This window comes from Larus michahellis, chromosome 7 (assembly GCF_964199755.1).
Source record: "Larus michahellis chromosome 7, bLarMic1.1, whole genome shotgun sequence".
Classification (NCBI taxonomy): Eukaryota; Metazoa; Chordata; class Aves; order Charadriiformes; family Laridae; genus Larus; species Larus michahellis.
Genome location: NC_133902.1, coordinates 47957311 through 47975689, shown reverse-complemented (window position 1 = coordinate 47975689; position 18379 = coordinate 47957311). Strand labels below are relative to the sequence as shown.

Genomic DNA, 18379 nt, shown 5'->3' with positions numbered 1-18379 from the left:
GTCTCAGACAACTGAGAAAATGAATGACAAATTGAGGATGATGACCTCATCATCCAATGATGTGACCAAAACCGATCCAAATGAGTGACAAAAACTTCTGGTGGATGCAGTTTGTACCTCGTCCAAGTGTGCAGAAGCAGCTTTCAGATGGAAAAGAAATAGTATTAATTTGGTTTATTGAGGCAGATGAGGAAAGGCACCTAAGTCAGTGTGCAAGAAGCTGGCTATTGAGAAGTGTTATGATCAGGTAAGCAGACAAAAGTCCAGAGCATCCCTTACAGTGCTGTGGTGTTAGGCAAGTGTTAGGTAGGTGTCTGCCCCACTGAGAAACACAGGGGTACACACAGATATAGTCCAGAAGAGAGATCTTTCTGGAGGTTTCTCTGTCAAATGTCCAGGATTTAGTTTGATACTGGGGCAAAATGGATCTAAGGCAGAGGAAGAAAATTTCATCTGGGAAGGAGGGGCTTGGGTTGGACATACCAGTTAGATGCAAGAAGTAGAGCACCACCATTGCACTGGGAGTTTGCACAGAGAACCCCAAGACAACAGAGATGACAAGAGTGGGACATTTTGATCTGAAAAGAGAGCTGGTCAGTCAAGTAAAGAACCAAACAATGCTGTAAAGCTCATGTGAAAGCCCTAAGCTCAGAGGTCTGAGGCTGCCCAGAACCAGGTCCAACCCAAAGGCCGTGACCACAGATGTGTGTGGGCTCCTGGGAGCCCAGCAGAAGGACTTGTCTAGGCTGTAGGTCAGCTGACTGGTACATACTCATACCTTGTAGTGCAATTATTTAAACACATATTAGCTTCTTGGCTTTGCAATTATATTTTTATTATTGACAAGATGTTCTACTTTGCAGGGTCATGAATATTTTCTTTGAGTCACTATGGGTCATTGGAGTTACTCAGCCCTCAAACTAGCTCCTCCCTGTCCCACCGAAGACATGTGTGGGACTTGTAAAACATGCTCTGGATTGCCATATTGCTTAATTATCCTCTTAGCTCTAATGAAGTGCACCCTGACTAATGGCGCAGTCAAAAACAACATGTTCCTATCATCTGGGCCATCACCAAGAACTTCTGTTATCACTAGACTCATCAAGGTGGTGCTTCAGAAAGCTGAAGGGTAATGTTGCCTAATATAACTAATCAGTTAGGCACTGAGAACATAGCTGGAGGGGACCAGTGCTCTGACATGAGCTACGTTTGCAACGTGCCTCAAAGCTCTGCGGTGCAGGTGTCTGGCAGGAAGAGCTAGGTGTCCCCTAGGAGGCCAAATTCTTCTCTATTGCATTGCTGCAATCCCAGAAGACCCCAGAGTATTTGCAGAGAAGCAGCATTGATTGCTGAAGTAACTTACGATTTTTGTTTTCGTTTTGCCCTGTCAAGCACTGTTAAGGTAAACTGGGCTGTATAATGGGGTGTGCTCTGTCTTTGTTTTTCAAATGGGAAGAAGAGCCACCTGATGAGCTGTCTCTTTTCTGGATTTTTTTTTTTTTTTGATTAAGGTTATCAAAAATTGATCCAAGGTGCAAGGATACTGTGGTTAGATGAATAGGGGCTAGATTTGGGACTGTGGATCCAAACGCTGCTGCACAGTGGTTTTACAGATGTCAAGGGCTCCTGGGACTTACCAGTCAAAATTCCTTGCTCTCCTATGATGGCTTATCGATGTGAGCTTTCTCATCCAGTGATATATCCCCCTCTCAGGATATGGCTAAATGATCCTTTCCAGCAAGGACTTATCCCAGCTCTCAAAAAAACACTTCTGAGGCACAAGTTTTTGGCCTTCAGCCTGGATTGGACTGCAGTACATGGGAGGTATTTCCCAAGTGACTGCAAGGGAAAGATCTGTGCTCTTCCCTTCTCCCACCAGATCTTTGCATGTGCTCGTAAAATCTTACTTCAAGCCAAATTGAACTGAATGCTCAGCTAATGGAGAAGATACCATTTTTTAGAATGAGGTAGAAATATCCTTTCCCCCAGTGTTGTGTCTAAATCCATTTGCCAGGTGGTGGCATTTCTTGCAGTTCTGAGCGTCTTCGTGGACCTGAGCTGAGGGTGGGAAATTGATTCCATTTTCTTACTGGTCTCTCATCTTTCCTCCGCAAAAAACAGGATTTATCATGTGTCAAGGGGACAATTTCTATGAAAGCCCAGAGTTTAAAAAAAAATATATTGGCTGCAGTGAGAAGGTTCAAGAAGAGTTTAGATCTGGACTGAACTTTGAAGCCATTTCCTGCGTTGGTAATGGACTGGGGAAAAAAAAAAGAAAACCTGGCTCTGTTAGGGGAAGTTTGGATCTGTATCTCAACTTTGTGAGCCTGGCCTTTCCCTATGTAACAGAGCTATTTTTCTTCTACTCAGAATGATGTATTATGTATAGTATGGATGTTTATATGTATTTTCACCTCCAGCTAACAATACCTGCTTGAATTTGTTAGCACTATTTTAAAAAAGTGCTGAAGGGAGGAAAATTGTGGAGGGCACTGAATGGTTGGGTATGTTGCTGAATATTTTAAATCTAAAAGTTTTCTCTAATGCAGCTTTGCTGGTCTTGACTTTTCTTGTGAACGAAGGGCCTTCTTCACGCTGAAGCAGTCAGTCAGAGCCGACTGGAGATCCCAGGTGCTCTCGGCCCCTGGCCAATAGTGCCCTCAGCCCTAATGCGTTTTACTCCATCTCAGGGCCTGACCCCACTTGTCTGGCATCACAAATCATCATCCAACCTTTCTCCCCGCTTCCCATCTCTCCTGATTTCACCTGTCAGCTCCCAGTTGTTGGTTTATCCAGTTCACTTCACTGCAGGATTACTTAGAAGGTGATAATCTTGTGGGTAAATTTAAGAAGACCAGCAGATTTGTGCAGAACTACTGGACTTCGCTGCAGGGAAGGTGTTCGTTTTGGTGATGAAAGCTGGCGGTTTTGTACAGCACTATCCTCTTAGAAAAAAGGTGATGGCTCGGTGTGTGGGGCTTATGTCTTGGACCTTCCAGTTGAATGATGATCAGGAGTTGTATTTATATGTAAATTAAAGTCTGTCCTCTGTTAACATTCCAGTTGCTTCTGCCTCTGGACTTCTCATCTATTTATCATTTGCGTGCACTGTGAGCACAGTGGGAGCGAGATACATGTTTACTGTCACAATGCTGCTTTTAAATTGGGCTATGTAAATTGGCTGGAGATGGTTGCTCTTGTTTTGGGAGTCTCCAGACATGGTGGTTGGTGGCATTGTCATGTGACTTGTGCGTTTTGGTTTCTCAGGCAACAGCATGGGGTTCAGATGAAGACACCAGGAGGTCCTGTCAAAGTAAAGGGAAAACAGAGGTAAGTTTTGCTTTGCTACAATGATGCTATGGGTAAATTTATTTACACCATGTGAAATGCACACAGGGAGCATCTGACAGCAGCTTGAGATTGTAAATTTGCAGCAGTTTAGGTCTACCACCACAAGTGTATAAGCACCACAGAGCAAGCCATTTCAAAGGCCTCCTGTCCAAGTTATTAGACTTGCTCTGCATGAAATTTAAAGGTGATTTCACTGCTGGAGAGGACACAATTTGTGACACATCAAGGAGCAGAGTGGTGGCAAGCCAGGGGTAACATCTTGCAGTGGGGTCTGAGGCTGGGCAGGTTGGCTTATTCTTGGTACTCAGCAGTGAGCCGCTGGCATTTGGCCACGTAGGCTTCAATGCTTGTTTGCAAGAGTTCATCTTTGTATAATTCACTTGAACATGAGAATTGAATCTGCTATCACACTGCTGTTTGTTCATCTGGAATTTCACAGAGCTGCTTTGGAGACAGGTGCAGTCTGCTAAAATGCAGTTTAAAGCAAGAATTGCTTGAACCGAGGCATGCTGTCCCAGTAGGCTGGAGTTTGCAGGCATTTCTAATCCAAACACAGGTCCTTCCCGCTTCTTTTCTGGGAAGCTAAAACAAAACCATGTATCTAAAAGCAAGAAATTTTTCAAACGTGGTGTTGGTACTGTTCAAAAATCTTCAGGCCTCAAATGAGAGGGTGTCCTATTGTCTGTCCTTAATAGTATACAGTAAAGAGTTCTCAGTCTAAACCAAAGGAGTCGGACAAAGGATAAGAGAGGATAAGCACGATCTGTGCTTACATGTGGACAGTCAAGCAGAGAGTGATTTTGTGGCTGGCTGAAAATGCGGGAATTCTGCCAAGTTCCAGTTCAGTGCTTTAAACACAGCACGATTATATGATCTTCCATTGACCACACTCGTTTTATATAATAAACTTTACGTGATTACTGTATTAACTTGTATATACACAAAAAGCTAGCTTGAATCTTGCTGGATAGGCAACAGTTTACTTCATGTAGCTGTGGAGAGCAGGAGTATGGGTATCCTAGAACATCTGCTAGAGTCTCATGTAGGATCTATGTTATGCAGGAAAACATTCACAGAGGCAAAAATGGGTTGGGTTGGGTTAGGTGGACACCAACCACGGCCAGCCGCTAGAAGAAGAACCCAAGAGAAGTTGTACAAAATTAGAAAACTCCAAAGCCCAAGACATGAGGAATTTTTGAATTTTTAGTCTTTGTACTTTAAAATGTGTAAAGAAAGGATCTTGCTCTTTTCTTCCATTGTAAAATTTGTGAGATTTAAATTGTATCCTAATGTTCATGAAGAATTTGAATTTATAACCCAGAATTATTTTGTCAACCCCTGGATAAAACCATGCATTTGACTGAACAAATTCTAGGATAATTTCAATTTGTCTTTTTTACTGTCATGCCAAAAGAAAGCAATGGTCTGAGTATCTTCACTGCTGCTTCCTCCTCACACTGCAAAGAGTTTGCCAAAGAATTTCATGAGGATAATGCTCTGAACAGCTGAGTTTATGCTGATTGTGATCCAGAGCTTGAAATTGTTTGGTGGGTGCAGTGGCCATGGGTGTGAAGTTCTGAGGAACAATAATTAAGCAGATTTTTAGACATTTCTTGGCATAGAATTAATGCCAAACAGAGGTGTTGACTAAGAGTCTGACCAGAAGACATGAAGCTACAAACAAAGGTGGAAGGATTCTGCAGTAGCTAAGTAAACTCAGATCTCGCAAGTCTGCATCTACTCTAACGTGTGTGTCCATGGCTGAGTCCCTCTTAGGGACCCTACACGTTCATTGTTTGTTACACTGCAGTGAGATGACTTAGCGCTAGCTCCAAAAATACCAAGTTTAGCCTAGTCAGCTGGTGAAGTGCTCTACTCCAGCTCTGACCCAGAATCTCTGCCCTTGGCTGGGTAAATGCAGCAAGTGAGGGCAGCACTAACATGAATATTTCTGATGCTGCTGTGCAATGATGGGACAAGATCCAGAGCTTTGTCTGCCTCAGCTCTGCTTTGTCAAAACTTGACTTATGGCAGTTTTCTACCTAGCACAGATGATTTGATGATAAATATGTTATGGATTGTCAGGCACTTAGATATGTGGTGATAGAGGCTAGAAATAAGGAGGACCTTTGGCTCTTATATTAATTCACAGCGTAATTTGAGTAAGTTATATGACTGGTCCATTTTCCTTGCTGATTTAATGATGTATGTATTTTAGGGTGAGGTTTTCAAAGCTACCATGTGTATTGAAATGCCTTTCTTCCACCTTCATTCTGATGCCTGTTGAGTATCTAAATCAGATTCTTCCTGCTGCTTAGAAAATATCTTCTAAAATGCTTAGAGCTTTACCATAAGAAAAATAAAAATTGCAAGAATAGAAGCCACAAAATACGTATCACAGAAGTATAATTCTTATGGCATGACGGTTACTCCACATTTAAGTACCTATTGGCCAGAGAAAAGGGAAATGAGAAATCTGGGTCCCAGGTTTGAGGTTAGAAAGTACTATTAGGTTGGTCGTTTCTCCTGACACCCTGTGTAGCTCTGGCCACAGATTTCACCTGCTTATTCCTAAACGGAGCTCAGTACCTTGTGTTTGGTTGCTGTACCTTTTTGAGGAAGGGAAAAAGTTTTGAACTGAAGAACAGAAGCAAATGGGCCGACTGTGTGCTTTCCTGGCTTGGTCTAATGGCAGATGACCTTCCCTGTTAACAACATGTGCTTTATTTCCTCTTTGGATCTGGCTTCAGTTTAGAGTGGCTGAGTCTCATTTTGCCCTTCTTTGCTAGATTAAAGAGCCCTTTAGTTACCAATATTTATTTTTTACAAAGGCACTTATAAGCTCTTGTCAAATCAGTACTTAGGCTTTTTGATAAAGTAAAAAGCTGAGTTCTCCAAGCCTCTTTTTCCAAGTCATTTTTCTACTGCCCTTGAATATTTTTTGTGTCTGTTTTCTGTACACTCCAATTTTTCACCTGTATTCCCTTGTCAATCTCTCTAATGCCTGAGTGTGATTAGAACAGTCTTCCACCTCTTATTCACCCTCTTCTGCTCATATACCTGGCAGTTTCATAAGCTCTTCTGCCGTAGGAGATCATGCAAAATTGCCTAGACACTGTGACCACTGAATCCTTTTCACAGTTGCTGGTCTTGGGATGTTATCTCCCAGTCTATACATAGAGCCCTTTTGTTCCTTGCTGTTAAATGCATATCTTTCTTACAAAAATTTATTTTATTTGTTGGGTCCAGCTCCCCAGCCTAGCATATATCACTATAGTGAGGCTTTGACCTCACTGGTAATTACTGTTTTCGTAACATTTGGGTTATCTACAAATGTTCGTTAAGAAAAATGTTGATACTGGGCTAGCACCACCCCATCTGGGACCCTGCTAGAGTAGCGAGTTTGTGAAGAATTTCACTCTGAGGACTTTTTTCAGTCCAGTAATTTATCAGATTTTAATCCATTAATGTATATGTTCTTGAACCAGATTTTAAAATTAACTCTCTGCAATATGTCATGTGGTATTAAAGCAAACACCTCAGAAAAGCCTTTTTCATTTATGTCATATTTATCAACCAAAACTTGTGGTTTCCTGAAAGGGTTGTATATGCTTTATTTGCCATGCCTCTGGAGATCCACGTGGGCTTCCACTAGTCATCATTCTTATTTTTGCAACATTTATAAAATGTGTCCTGATCAGCACCTTAAAACTGTCCCCTGGAAAACATCCACGTTACTGAGAGACAATGCAGAGAAAAAAGCCTTTCTTTTTGTCTTCCGAGTAATATCACCCAGAGGTTGTAGTTAAAATGAGTGATGGATAGAGCAGAAGGGGAAGAGGTGTATTTAATTTCATTCGGAGTTGCTCAGCTTCTAGATTGTAATTGGTTTGTCTCTACATAACAGTCCACATCCACCACATCTAAGGAATTTTGCCTGGCATGGAAGGTTGTTTTGGTTTTTCTCCTGTCTAAGCACAGAATTATTTGTTAACTTTCCAAAAGCAGCACACTGTCATTTCAAAAAGTGAAAGGGAACTGTTTCTGAAAATGTCAGTGATCCAGCTCTTTCTTACATGCTGTCCTAAGAGCTTTGTGTAGCCAGAAGGAAGATGATGAACTAATAACACTTTTGGAGCAAGAAAGAACCAAGAGAGACGTCTGATAGGCATCCAGCTCTCGGCTGTCCCACCGTATTGCCAGTATAGTTTCTTCCTTTTCTTGTATGATGTCTGATACTAGGGGGTCTTATGATTCACAGGTTACAGGGAAATCCCAGCCCAAGGCTAGAGCCCACCTGAATGGGTTTGGAGCTAATGGAGGAATCTGCTGTTTCAGGCCTTCAAGTGGCTCTGTGTCACACAGAGGAGGTGCCCTCTGGTTATCTAATGGAGCTGGGAACCTCCACGCCACTTAGGAATAATAGGCATCCAGGTAGGACAGGCACCATATAAATCCCCAGGCAAACGGAAATAACCGGGAGGCTGTCCGTTATTTTTTTCCCCCATTTGTAACTGTTCCTAGAGATCCGAACTTACATTCCTAGTACTTCTGCTAAGCTATCAATGCAGAATCAGCCCCCAAATTTGATTTGAAGTCCATTAAAGAAAACTTGCTGGAAAAATCATTAGCAATTCTCTTTGCTATCTATTGCACTCAGAGGAGAAAGACAGCTTGGTCAGGATATTGGCTGAAACTGATTAATAGAATTGTTTGTCCAAATAAATAAATATAGATATCTGAGAGCGCATTAATAACAGTGCTCGAGAACATGTTAGATCTTGATTATTTTTTAACAAATTGGGATGAACGGCAACAGATAAATGTTTGCTGCACTCTTAAAATGTTGTTGAAGGGCTAACATGGGAGTTCTGGCTGATCTCCGCGCTGCAGGTTGTGCTCCAGGAGTTTGTGTTTATTACTGAGGACAACAAACCATCTGAAACAGCTATTTTTCTCATACAATATGTAAATATGTTTTTAATCTATGATTAAAATATATCAGTAAGTGATGAAATAGTGTTAGCCTAAAAAAAGAAAGCATTAAAAAGGGGATCTCTGAAAATGGGACTTGAGTGGTTTATTCAAAGTAAAAGGGCAATTAAAGTAGTGGCTATATATGGTTACGCTTTCAAAGAAAAATACATCTGTACAATGAGATTAAGGGCTTAAACATTTGAGAACTCCAGTGTTCAGAGATGACAGATGAAACGACTCAAGAAGCACCTACAGCTGGCTTATCCGCAGCATCCTGAAAATGTCTTTTTGAATTTTACCTCAGACCGAAGCCGGCAGGAGTTCGACCCCTCCGTTTGCTGCCCTGTCCACATGAATGAAGGGAGTAACAGGGCACCGCTCTTGGTTCTTGGGTTTGAAATGTGCTTTCAAAGCAGCCTGACATCTATATGAGCTAGAAAGAGGCCTGGTCCTGTCTACAGTTATGGACATTACAGCATTCACAGACAGACACGTTTACATCTAAATTTTGCAGAAACTGCAATAAATGAGGATAGGCTGAAACTGCAGGGAGGGAGGGGCTTCACTGAAGTTCATTCATTTAGTGACTGTGAGACCCAGTGCCATGTAGGCTTGAGCATTAGAAGTCACGTACTCTCCCTTACCAGGAAAACAAGGGTCATTAGACTGGAGAAAAGTGGTATCTGCTCAATTTAAGGTCTTATCTCAAAAAAGAGACCAGTACCAGGTAATTTTGAGGAAGGAGCAAGAACCCCAAAGTGGGTAACATGCAATTCGTAGGAAAATTGGAGATATCCTTAATGCTCTGGCGATGAGCCGCAGGTTTTTATCAGCTCTGCCATATATTTAATAGTAATCCCAACTAATATAACTGGGTTATTCTCATTAACCATATAAATACCCAGTCTTCCCCCTTTATTTAAATCCTTAATCTCTTGATCCCAATAATATCTTCTGGCGATGAGATTTGCAGACTGATCATACACAGATTTAACTGTCTGCTCCATAATGTGAGAGCAGGATCCAAATATTGTCTCGTCTGGACAGAGTTGGCTTCAAGCTTGCCAGATTTTCTGGCTATATTAAAGCCCATCTGAATTTTGCCTCCTGTATGCCTAGAGTTTTCCAGCCACATGGAAGAAACTGCATTAAATAGCTCCTATTTTCTGTAAGGGTTTGTGAGATCATTTTACTAGCCAGTTGCCTGAACTATGAATTGTGGCAGAGAGCAGCATGTTGAATGATTTTTCAGAGCAAATCCAGGCCGGTTTAAAGAACACAAGAGTGGAGGCTGTTCCTTGCTAGTTATTTTGAGAATAGGGTAAAAAGGAGATCTCATGTAAATCTCACCAGCGGTGTCTTCAGAAAAATCCTGCAAGCTGGAGCACTTACGTGGTTGTGCTGCTTCTTTGCTTTTGTTGGAGGTTTTCATAGACTGACATGACTGGCAGTGGCTACAGCAGTAAGAAATAACAGATGAGCACAGTATTCCTCTTTGGGCCAGGCAGGCTAGAGTGGTGGGGTCTGGTAGGTCAATCTTTGTTGGTGTCCTTCGGGATCTCCTCTGACTCAGTGTGTCACCATGGCAAGTCCTTTAGCACCTGTGTGTCTTGATTCACCCAGATAGATAGGGTGAATCAATAAACAGGCAGGCAGATAATGCACATCTATTTCAAAACGCTACCTACAGAACATTACTTAAAGCTGTTATACATTGCTTTGAGACCACTGGATGAAACGTACGTGTTCTCATTGCTCTTCCTCCAGGAGCATGGAGTGCTGTTAAACCTCCATCAGTAAGGCAGGCCCAGGGAAAACGTCTGCTCAGCGAATTCATAGGAATAACTATGGTTGGATATCACAGGATCACAGGGTGGTAGGGGTTGGAAGGGACCTTTGGAGATCATGTAGTCTAACCCCTGTGCAAAGCAGGGTCACCTAGAACAGGTTGCACAGGAACGCGCCCAGGTGGGTTTTGAATATCTCCAGAGAAGGAGACTCCACCACCTCTCTGGGCAGCCTGTTCCAGTGCTCTGCCACCCTCAAAGTAAAGAGGTTTTTGCTCATGTTCAGATGGAATTTCCCATGTTCCAGTTTGTGCCTGTTGCCCCTTGTCCTGTTGCTGGGCACCACTGAAAAGAGTCTGGCCCCATACGGACCATGCCTAGAGGCATCGTTATCTAAGCAGAGAGGAAAGCATCCACTAGTCACCCAAATTTCTCCCTCTTACAGCCAATGAAATAAGTAATGAGCTTGGTGCATCCAGTTCTCTGAAGAGCATCAGCTGTCAAGTGTTTCCAGTCTAACACCTCGTCCAGACTGACTGTGCTCTTTTGCTCTTTGCTACCGCAGTTGAGAATGGGCTGGAAGTCATGGATTAAATGTTCTGGTGCAGGTTCAGACAGCAGCAGATATATTTGCTCAGTATGGTTTCTCCTCTGTTTCAATAAATAACTTCTGCTTTGCACTGAATGGGTACAAATAAAACTGTGCTTAATTAGGCTAAAATAACACAGTATTTTACAAGTTTCCTGCATCCTTACCAACCCAGGCTACTGCACCTTGGAGTAAAGTGTGCAAGAGATGCATCACTGCCAGTAGGCTCCAGAAGACCATCCAGCACATGACCTTGCAGAGAAATTCTTTTTTGTGTGCTATCTTCTCAGCTGGGAAGATTTTAATGGAAATTGAAGTTTGTTGATCTGTAATATAGTTCTGTGCAAAGAAGAGAATTCTGCAAATTAGGATTTTAGATTTCTGCAGGACAGAAGTTTAGATAGGAATATATTGAAGTACCTAGGCAGGAAAGGGTCCAGCAACATAAATAATATTAGCTGGTTTGGGTCAAAAGCTACGCTCAGACTCTGCACAAAGCAGAGAAAGACGGAAATGGAGGGGGAGCAAATGGGTATTCTCTTATTGTGTGAAATTTGGGTGCAGAGCTGCATGCTGGGTTAGATGCCAAATCAATCATATTCTGAAAACAAAACCCTGTTGGGAGAGGAGCCCATACCTTTTTTTTTTAAAGTATCCCCTCCCGAATTTCTAGTACTTTGCAATTAAATACATAGTGGTCCTAAAGTTATGTGGGAGTGAGTAACTGTGCTCTATAGAAAGAGGAGTTACTTAACCCACTCATAAAATGCAGACGTCTCTAGGGCAGGGGATAACTAACAGGGCTCACAGCACCATGTAATGATGATGGGAGAGGGCAGAGAGGCTGGCAAGCCGTTCGTCTTGCTTGAGGAAGCGACGAGATCTCTATTCTCAACACATAGCAGGTGGGACGGTGCTTCTGAAGGTCCTGTTTGATAGACTGATGCACAGTCACCATGACTGATCTGCGCCTGAAATAAGAAGTGCTGAATCGACCCAGCTCTGAATTCAAGCTCTCATTTTCGGGTGCCAGGCTCTACGCATGTGATCCCCGATACCCCTGCTGAGACTCAAGACCGGCAGCACCTGCTCCATGGTACTCTGTAGCCTCTGCCCGGGCTGGGCGAGTGCTCCTGGGCTGGCTCTGGAGTGCGGGCCCTCTCATCTTCTCCATTCAAAAGCAAGCCTCACGTGTCATGCCCATGCAGTTGCTTGTCTGTGGTTAACACTGGTGGGGTTTCGCTAAATGCCATCCTTCAAGGAGATGATTTCCATAGAGCAAATGAAAGGAGATAGCACGTAATCCAGCTAAGCAAGCCTCTTCCTTCCCAAATGATAGGGAGTGTTTTTACACTGCTGAATCTTGCAAATGAAGTCTTCAGGGAAATGATCAACAGCGTGGAGCGCTGTGAGACAGGCAAGCTCGCAGAGTGATTGCTGCTTACAGAGGGAGAAGCGGTGTCTACAGCTGTAGGCTCAGCTTAGTGGCAAATTATGATGTATTGGAGGGAGGAAAGCAAAGCAGCCAGGATAACCAAGCCGAGGTTGTTATTTTTTTAACAAGTTTCATTTTCTGTTTACAGTAGAATAGAATAGAGTTTCTTCACTTGGAGGCTGGTGGGTGCCACTCATTAGCTGTTGCTCACATCCTTTCTTCCGAGGTGCGCCCAGAGCCCAGGGCAGGCAGGCTGGTGCCAGGCTCGCTGTACAGCTCTCATCGAGGCTGTTCGGATGAACCTTGGGGCAAGCGGCTCTCGAGCCTTTTGCACTGCCTGTGGGAGTTGCACGCGGATCTCATACCTCCCTTTCCTTGCGTGTTCTGTTAGAAAGTCCCTGCCTTATGTGGCCTCTTCTTCCCCCAGTGCTTAACTCCCCAAAGATGCTCAGTTAGCCTGATCCGCAGTCCACAGGTCTCTGGATATGAGGCTGCGGGGAGAAAGAAAGATTGTGCCTCTCTCCAACAACATGAAGGGGATTTTCTGAAAAAAGTCAACTGCAGCCTTGTGCTGCCACCTCCGCCCCAGCGTGGGACATCTGGAGCCCCACACCTTTGGGGACTGGCACGTGGGGGCAGTTGCCTATTTGTACCAGCAAGCGGTCGTGCAGCTGAGAAGAGGGGATTTGCTGTTTCTTGCTGACCTGGCCTGAAAGAGAAACTCCTACCATGGAAAATCCTGAGCATGCAGTCCTTGTGGGAAGCAGGAAGTAACAGCCTGTTCAAGCACAGGATTCCCCTGACCAGCCTGGTCCATTAAAGAGAAGTTCCTGCTGTTTTCCTGCTGGCAGTGGTGTGAATTATAGTGCAAATGGACCCACTGCCCTTCACGGGAGTTTGTGTCTGGGTAACGTTTTCAAAGCTGCAGCATTACTGGGAAAAATAGGTCAGAAGTATCATTATGAAAAGAGCGGGGATTCCTCCTTCAGTCTATGCAGAGCACAGACAGAGGCACTGGTGTAGCTAATACAGAGTCAACCTGATGGATAGCATCCTACCCAGGGACTGTGCAGGGCTATGATTAGAGAAATAACCAGCAAATTGGGTTTGCTCACTTAGACCGCTAGTCCCTACAGGTGTGCGCTGCTCGATGCAACAAACCTCACTCCGAGTTAGAGCTAAGGAAGGTGTATTCCAGCTGAAATACAGGTAATTTTTTTAACATAATAAATAACCCCACAGTCTCCATTTCAAAAATGCTTTGTCTCTGTCTTGTGTCCCTATAGGAAGAGTGCCAGAACTATGTCCGAGTGCTGATTGTTTATGGCAAGAAGGTTTTTACCTGTGGTACCAATGCCTTTTCGCCGGTGTGTTCCAGTCGACAGGTCTGTTTCGACTCTTTTGCAGTGATGGAGAGATACACGTGCTCTGGGGAAGGCCGTCAGGGCATCATGGCTGTAGAGAATATGTTCCAAATGTAGCTGATCTGAAATTGTTTTGGTTTTGTTCTTTGGGCCCCTTTGGGGTGGTGGGTGTATCAGCAGGTGGGGAGCTGGATCTGGACAAAGTGCTACTAATGTAAACCTTGGGTATGCTATTGAAAATGGGGAATATAGACAAGTTTAGCTGTGAACGCCTCCTGAGCTGAATACTTAAACATTTCCTTAAAATAAATGGCAAAACTCCTTTTGGCTTCAAAGGAGGCAGGAACAGATCCAGAGCAATGTTTATGTTAATATTTTTTAATGCCAGTACACATTCAGGAGGTGCCTATGGAAGATTAGAAACCTGTGCTAGCAGCAGGAGCACCGGATTACACTGAGTGGGTTGGGGCCTACAGGCTTTATTGACTGGGAAATTACCCCTCTTACAAAGGAATAAGATCAGTGAGGCTCAGATACAACTTCTTATGTTGGCAAACAATAGATGTAAAGATCAATTTACAGTCATCACTGATGTTACTTTCTTATAGCTGCCTGTTTTTTTAAAATCAGGGTTTTACTCATAGGTACTTGAGGGTAAACTGAATTCTCTGTACCTCCCTCCTTTTAAATACAGGTAGGAAATCTTAGCAAAATCATTGACAGAATTAATGGAGTGGCTCGGTGCCCGTACGACCCCCGGCATAACTCGACAGCTGTGATCACATCGCGAGGAGAACTCTACGCTGCAACTGTAATTGATTTCTCTGGACGGGATCCTGCTATTTACCGCAGCCTTGGAAATGTTCCCCCACTTAGGACAGCACAATACAACTCCAAATGGCTCAATGGTAAAGTCATGTGGGTCATATCTGAGCAAGAGGTGTATTAAAGTCAACTTGGCAGGCTTGTAAATCTTTCCCTCTGTTTTCATATTGGGATCCAGAGTTATGATGGGGAAGGGCTTCCGTTGCGGTAATAGATGCAGCTTAGAAGACATTTAAAAATAGCCTGGAAGTATTTCAGAGAAGTTGATTTAGAATATAGAAAGTGGGTCTTAAAGACTACTTAACATATATATGGGTCTTTGTCTTGTGAGATGACTAAATGCATCTTTTTAACAAGAAAACCACTCAGAGATTTGAAGATCAAAACCAACTTAAAGCATCATATTGTTGACCCAATTCTGCATGGTGTTAAGCATCCTCAGCTTCCACTGGCTCAGCTGAAGATGGTTGGTTTCAGTGCAAGATCAGTCCGAAAATAAGAGATTTCACAGCACATTATGTTCCACGTGAACCCACGCTGTTGTGGATTTATAGTTATTAAAAGCAGCTGTTACCCTGGTGTGATAATACCCTATATCAAACAAGCTATAGAATTTCAACCAGTAATTCCTGCACTGAGTCCACACATTCTGACTGGGGCAAAGCACGTCTTGCCTGAGCAGACCGTAGTGATGGAGAACCCAGTATTCCCCTTTCCCTCTCTCCTTTGACCCAGGTAAGTTGACAAGATATTCAGAATCTTTCCATTGGATTTCAGGACCTTTCAACCAAAGGTACGAGCAGTGGGACTGTGCACTCTCTGGAGCTTAATGAGACTGACCTGGGGCGTATTGAAGTCAGTATGGAGATACAGAGTTGTGGGAAAAGGGTGTCATCAGGCAAGACTACAAATTAGGACCAAGAAGCAGCATAACCCGTAGACACTCACTAGAAATATGTGCCTCTTGTCTGTGCACAAATGAAGAATTCAGACAGAAGTCACATTGGAACAGGAACACAAACAGAAACTGAGTTTCTATTCTGTGATTGGAAAAGCTAACATGACTCTTGGATTTATAACTTTGTGCAGTGTTGGGGACCTTGGAGTAATTTCATCCTGTTCTGGACAGTTTTCAACAAGAAACAGAAAATCTGAAGATGATTCAGAGAAGAGTCATGGAGTGATTTGAAGCTAGGAAAGCCTGCCTCACATCGAGAGACTTAAGGAGCTCAATTTATTTATCTTTCTGAAAGGAGATAAAAGGTGTTTTGTTCATGATATGGAAGTACTTACATCAAGAGAAGACTTCTGGCAGGATAAAGTCCTTTAATCTAGCAGACAAGTCATGACAAGAGCCTGTGATTGGAGGCAGAAACCACATAATGTCAAATGGAAAAAGAAGTACAGGTTGCAGCTGGGGCAGTATTTAGTCATTTGAACAAGTCACTGAGGGAAGTGATGGATATAAAGCCATGTGACATTGCCCAGTAATATCAGACCTGCTTCAAAAGATGTGGTCTAATTCACCTGTTAGTTACAGGATCCGATGGTGGAATTACAGGGTGAAATCCTCTGGTTCATGTTACACGGAAGGTCAGATTGGTGAGCGCAACAGTCCCTTTAAGAGTCACTGTTTGAAGTAGAAAGTTTGATGGGAGATGCTTTGGAGTGCCCGCCCCTCTGTACCATCATCTACCTCCCAAACCTGCCTTGCAGTAGCATCAGCCTGCCTTCCTCTCCCTCCGCCACAACTCTGTTCTCCTTTCACTCCTGGGCTGCAGCATTAAAGGAATTCTGTACTTTCCTTTTTTTCTTCTTCCTTTGAGCATTGCTCAGAAATGAACATTGTAAAAGCAGCGTATAAAACCAACAGGGTTTTTTTTGTTTAGTCAAATATTATTCATTGGCCAATCTTTTCTCTTTGCCAAAGAAACTGTTTTGATAAAAGACCGTACACTTTAAAGCTTTGTTAAATACCCAATTAAAATATTCACTACAAAACCAATTCCAGGTTCTTTTCAATTATTGTGAAAATAATAACAATAATTCTAGGAGAAAAAGAATTAAGGAGAGCTTGCTTCAATACTGTCAGTCTGTGGCATGGTTTTGTTTTACGGACATAAGATTATCTTTTGTGCCTAGAAACTGCAAAGACTTCATGATAAGAGCCAAATGTGATTGTGCTGGAGGAGTAGGTTGAATGTTTCAATGCAGCAGTCTGGGGGATTGGGCAGATGCACGTAGCATATTTAACACACCATAAGGTGCACTTCAGAAGTGAATAGGTGAAGGAATCCAGTGGGAAGGCTTTATATTGTAAAATGAGTATGGGTACAGAGAAGAGCCATGCATATGCAAGGTGTTGAACTCTGCTTCCACTGCAGTCAGTAGCAGCTTTGGCAATAAAGCGGGGAAACAATGGGGTCTTTCCAAGATCTGAAAAATGGAACTAGAGCTATAACCCCATATATCATTATTCTCATCTACTGTTTTTATGTCATCTGCTGACTCCAAACTCCCCACGGCCCCAGCTTTGACAGCCTGTGTAAAGGGAGCTGGTGGTGCAATGCATTGGGCAAGTCAGTGAGCACGGATTGATTTCTCACCTGTATAAATCTCCTCAAACGTTTGTTTTTCAGAGCCTAACTTTATTGCTGCCTATGACATCGGTTTGTTCACCTACTTCTTCTTCCGTGAGAACGCGGTAGAACATGACTGTGGGAAAACAGTCTATTCTCGTGTGGCAAGGGTTTGCAAAAATGATATTGGAGGGAGATTTTTGCTGGAGGACACATGGACAACTTTCATGAAAGCCCGGCTGAACTGCTCCCGTGCTGGAGAAATCCCTTTCTATTATAATGAATTGCAGAGCACCTTCTACCTTCCTGAGCAAGATCTGATCTATGGTGTCTTCACTACTAATGTGTAAGTTGCACTGATTTTACTGCCCTTCTTCTAATCCCCAGCATTCTGAGACTGACAATATCCTGATTTCTTAGACGGTCTGAGCAATACTTTTTTGAACGGTCCTTCGGTTAACATGACGGAATATATAGGTCTGTGTTATCCACTGTGGCAATATAGCCTCTAGGACAATGTTTTTAATTCATGGTTCATAGATTTCTGGAGTCCGTAAAAGGTGACTGTGCAGTTCTAGGGTAACTTAATTTGATATAAACCTGGGCTGTGACAGACTTCTGACTTTTTGTAGTGGCAATGCTACTTGTGTAGTTCAGAGAACTGGTCTAAAAAGGACCCAACAGAAAAACGTAATTCATTTTCAGCCAGGTTAACTGCCTGGGCAACCTGACACAAATGTGTGAACACTGGGGCTGGCCCAGGAGATGGACAAGTACATATGTTTGGGAGAGAAGGACTAGAAGGAGGAAAATGAGACAGATGGGATCACCACAGCCTAGACTGAAAACAACACAAATTGCTGTTGAACACCACTCTGTAGAAGCAAGGTCATACGGGCTACACAGCATTTGACATTTCCAAGGGGGACTGTACCTCCACTACAGGTTGTTTCAGGTCCACAAATCAAAAGCAGTGTTGGAACTCTGAGGGGAAGGCATGATTTCTGAAACTTCATAATCACCTCTTCTTGGCTTGATATTGAAAAAACTTGTAATTGGAATGATTTAGTGTAGCTGTGAAAGCAGAAAGGAGAAGAGGAGTTAATTAAAAAATATATTAAAAAACTCATAATATATATTTTTAAGTCAGGAAAACTCAAATAACTTTGAAGCCCAAGGCTAGGATGATAAGTTTCAAGCTACAACCAGTCTGCATGGTATTGAGTTTCAGTAATACGTGTTCTCCAGGGGGGTGTTATCCTCATGTGTAAACTAGAGAATGAAAATCTGAGTTAGTTACTCCACACGACAAACACTCAAAGTGCCTTTTTCATGCTGGGCAGCCAATGTCTTTGTGGTTTTTGTGTGCAATGGAGTACTGTTTAATATGAATAAGGGTCTGTTCCCAAGAAGCCCACAGCAAACCAAAGAAGTAAAGCCCCACTGAAGTATAGGCCTTCCTATTTTTATGT

The 18379-nt window shown here is 43.0% G+C and overlaps 1 protein-coding gene across 4 annotated transcripts in view; it reads left to right on the top strand.

The window, feature by feature from the left end:
- The window catches only part of SEMA5B (semaphorin 5B), a 272794-nt gene that overhangs the window by 191106 nt on the left and 63309 nt on the right, over positions 1-18379 (top strand). For all 4 annotated transcript variants that reach the window (XM_074594864.1, XM_074594865.1, XM_074594866.1 and 1 more), the window contains 4 exons: positions 3268-3330; positions 13426-13524; positions 14198-14411; positions 16968-17253. In XM_074594864.1, coding sequence (XP_074450965.1) covers positions 3268-3330; positions 13426-13524; positions 14198-14411; positions 16968-17253 — 662 coding nt within the window. The remainder of the gene's footprint in view (positions 1-3267; positions 3331-13425; positions 13525-14197; positions 14412-16967; positions 17254-18379) is intronic.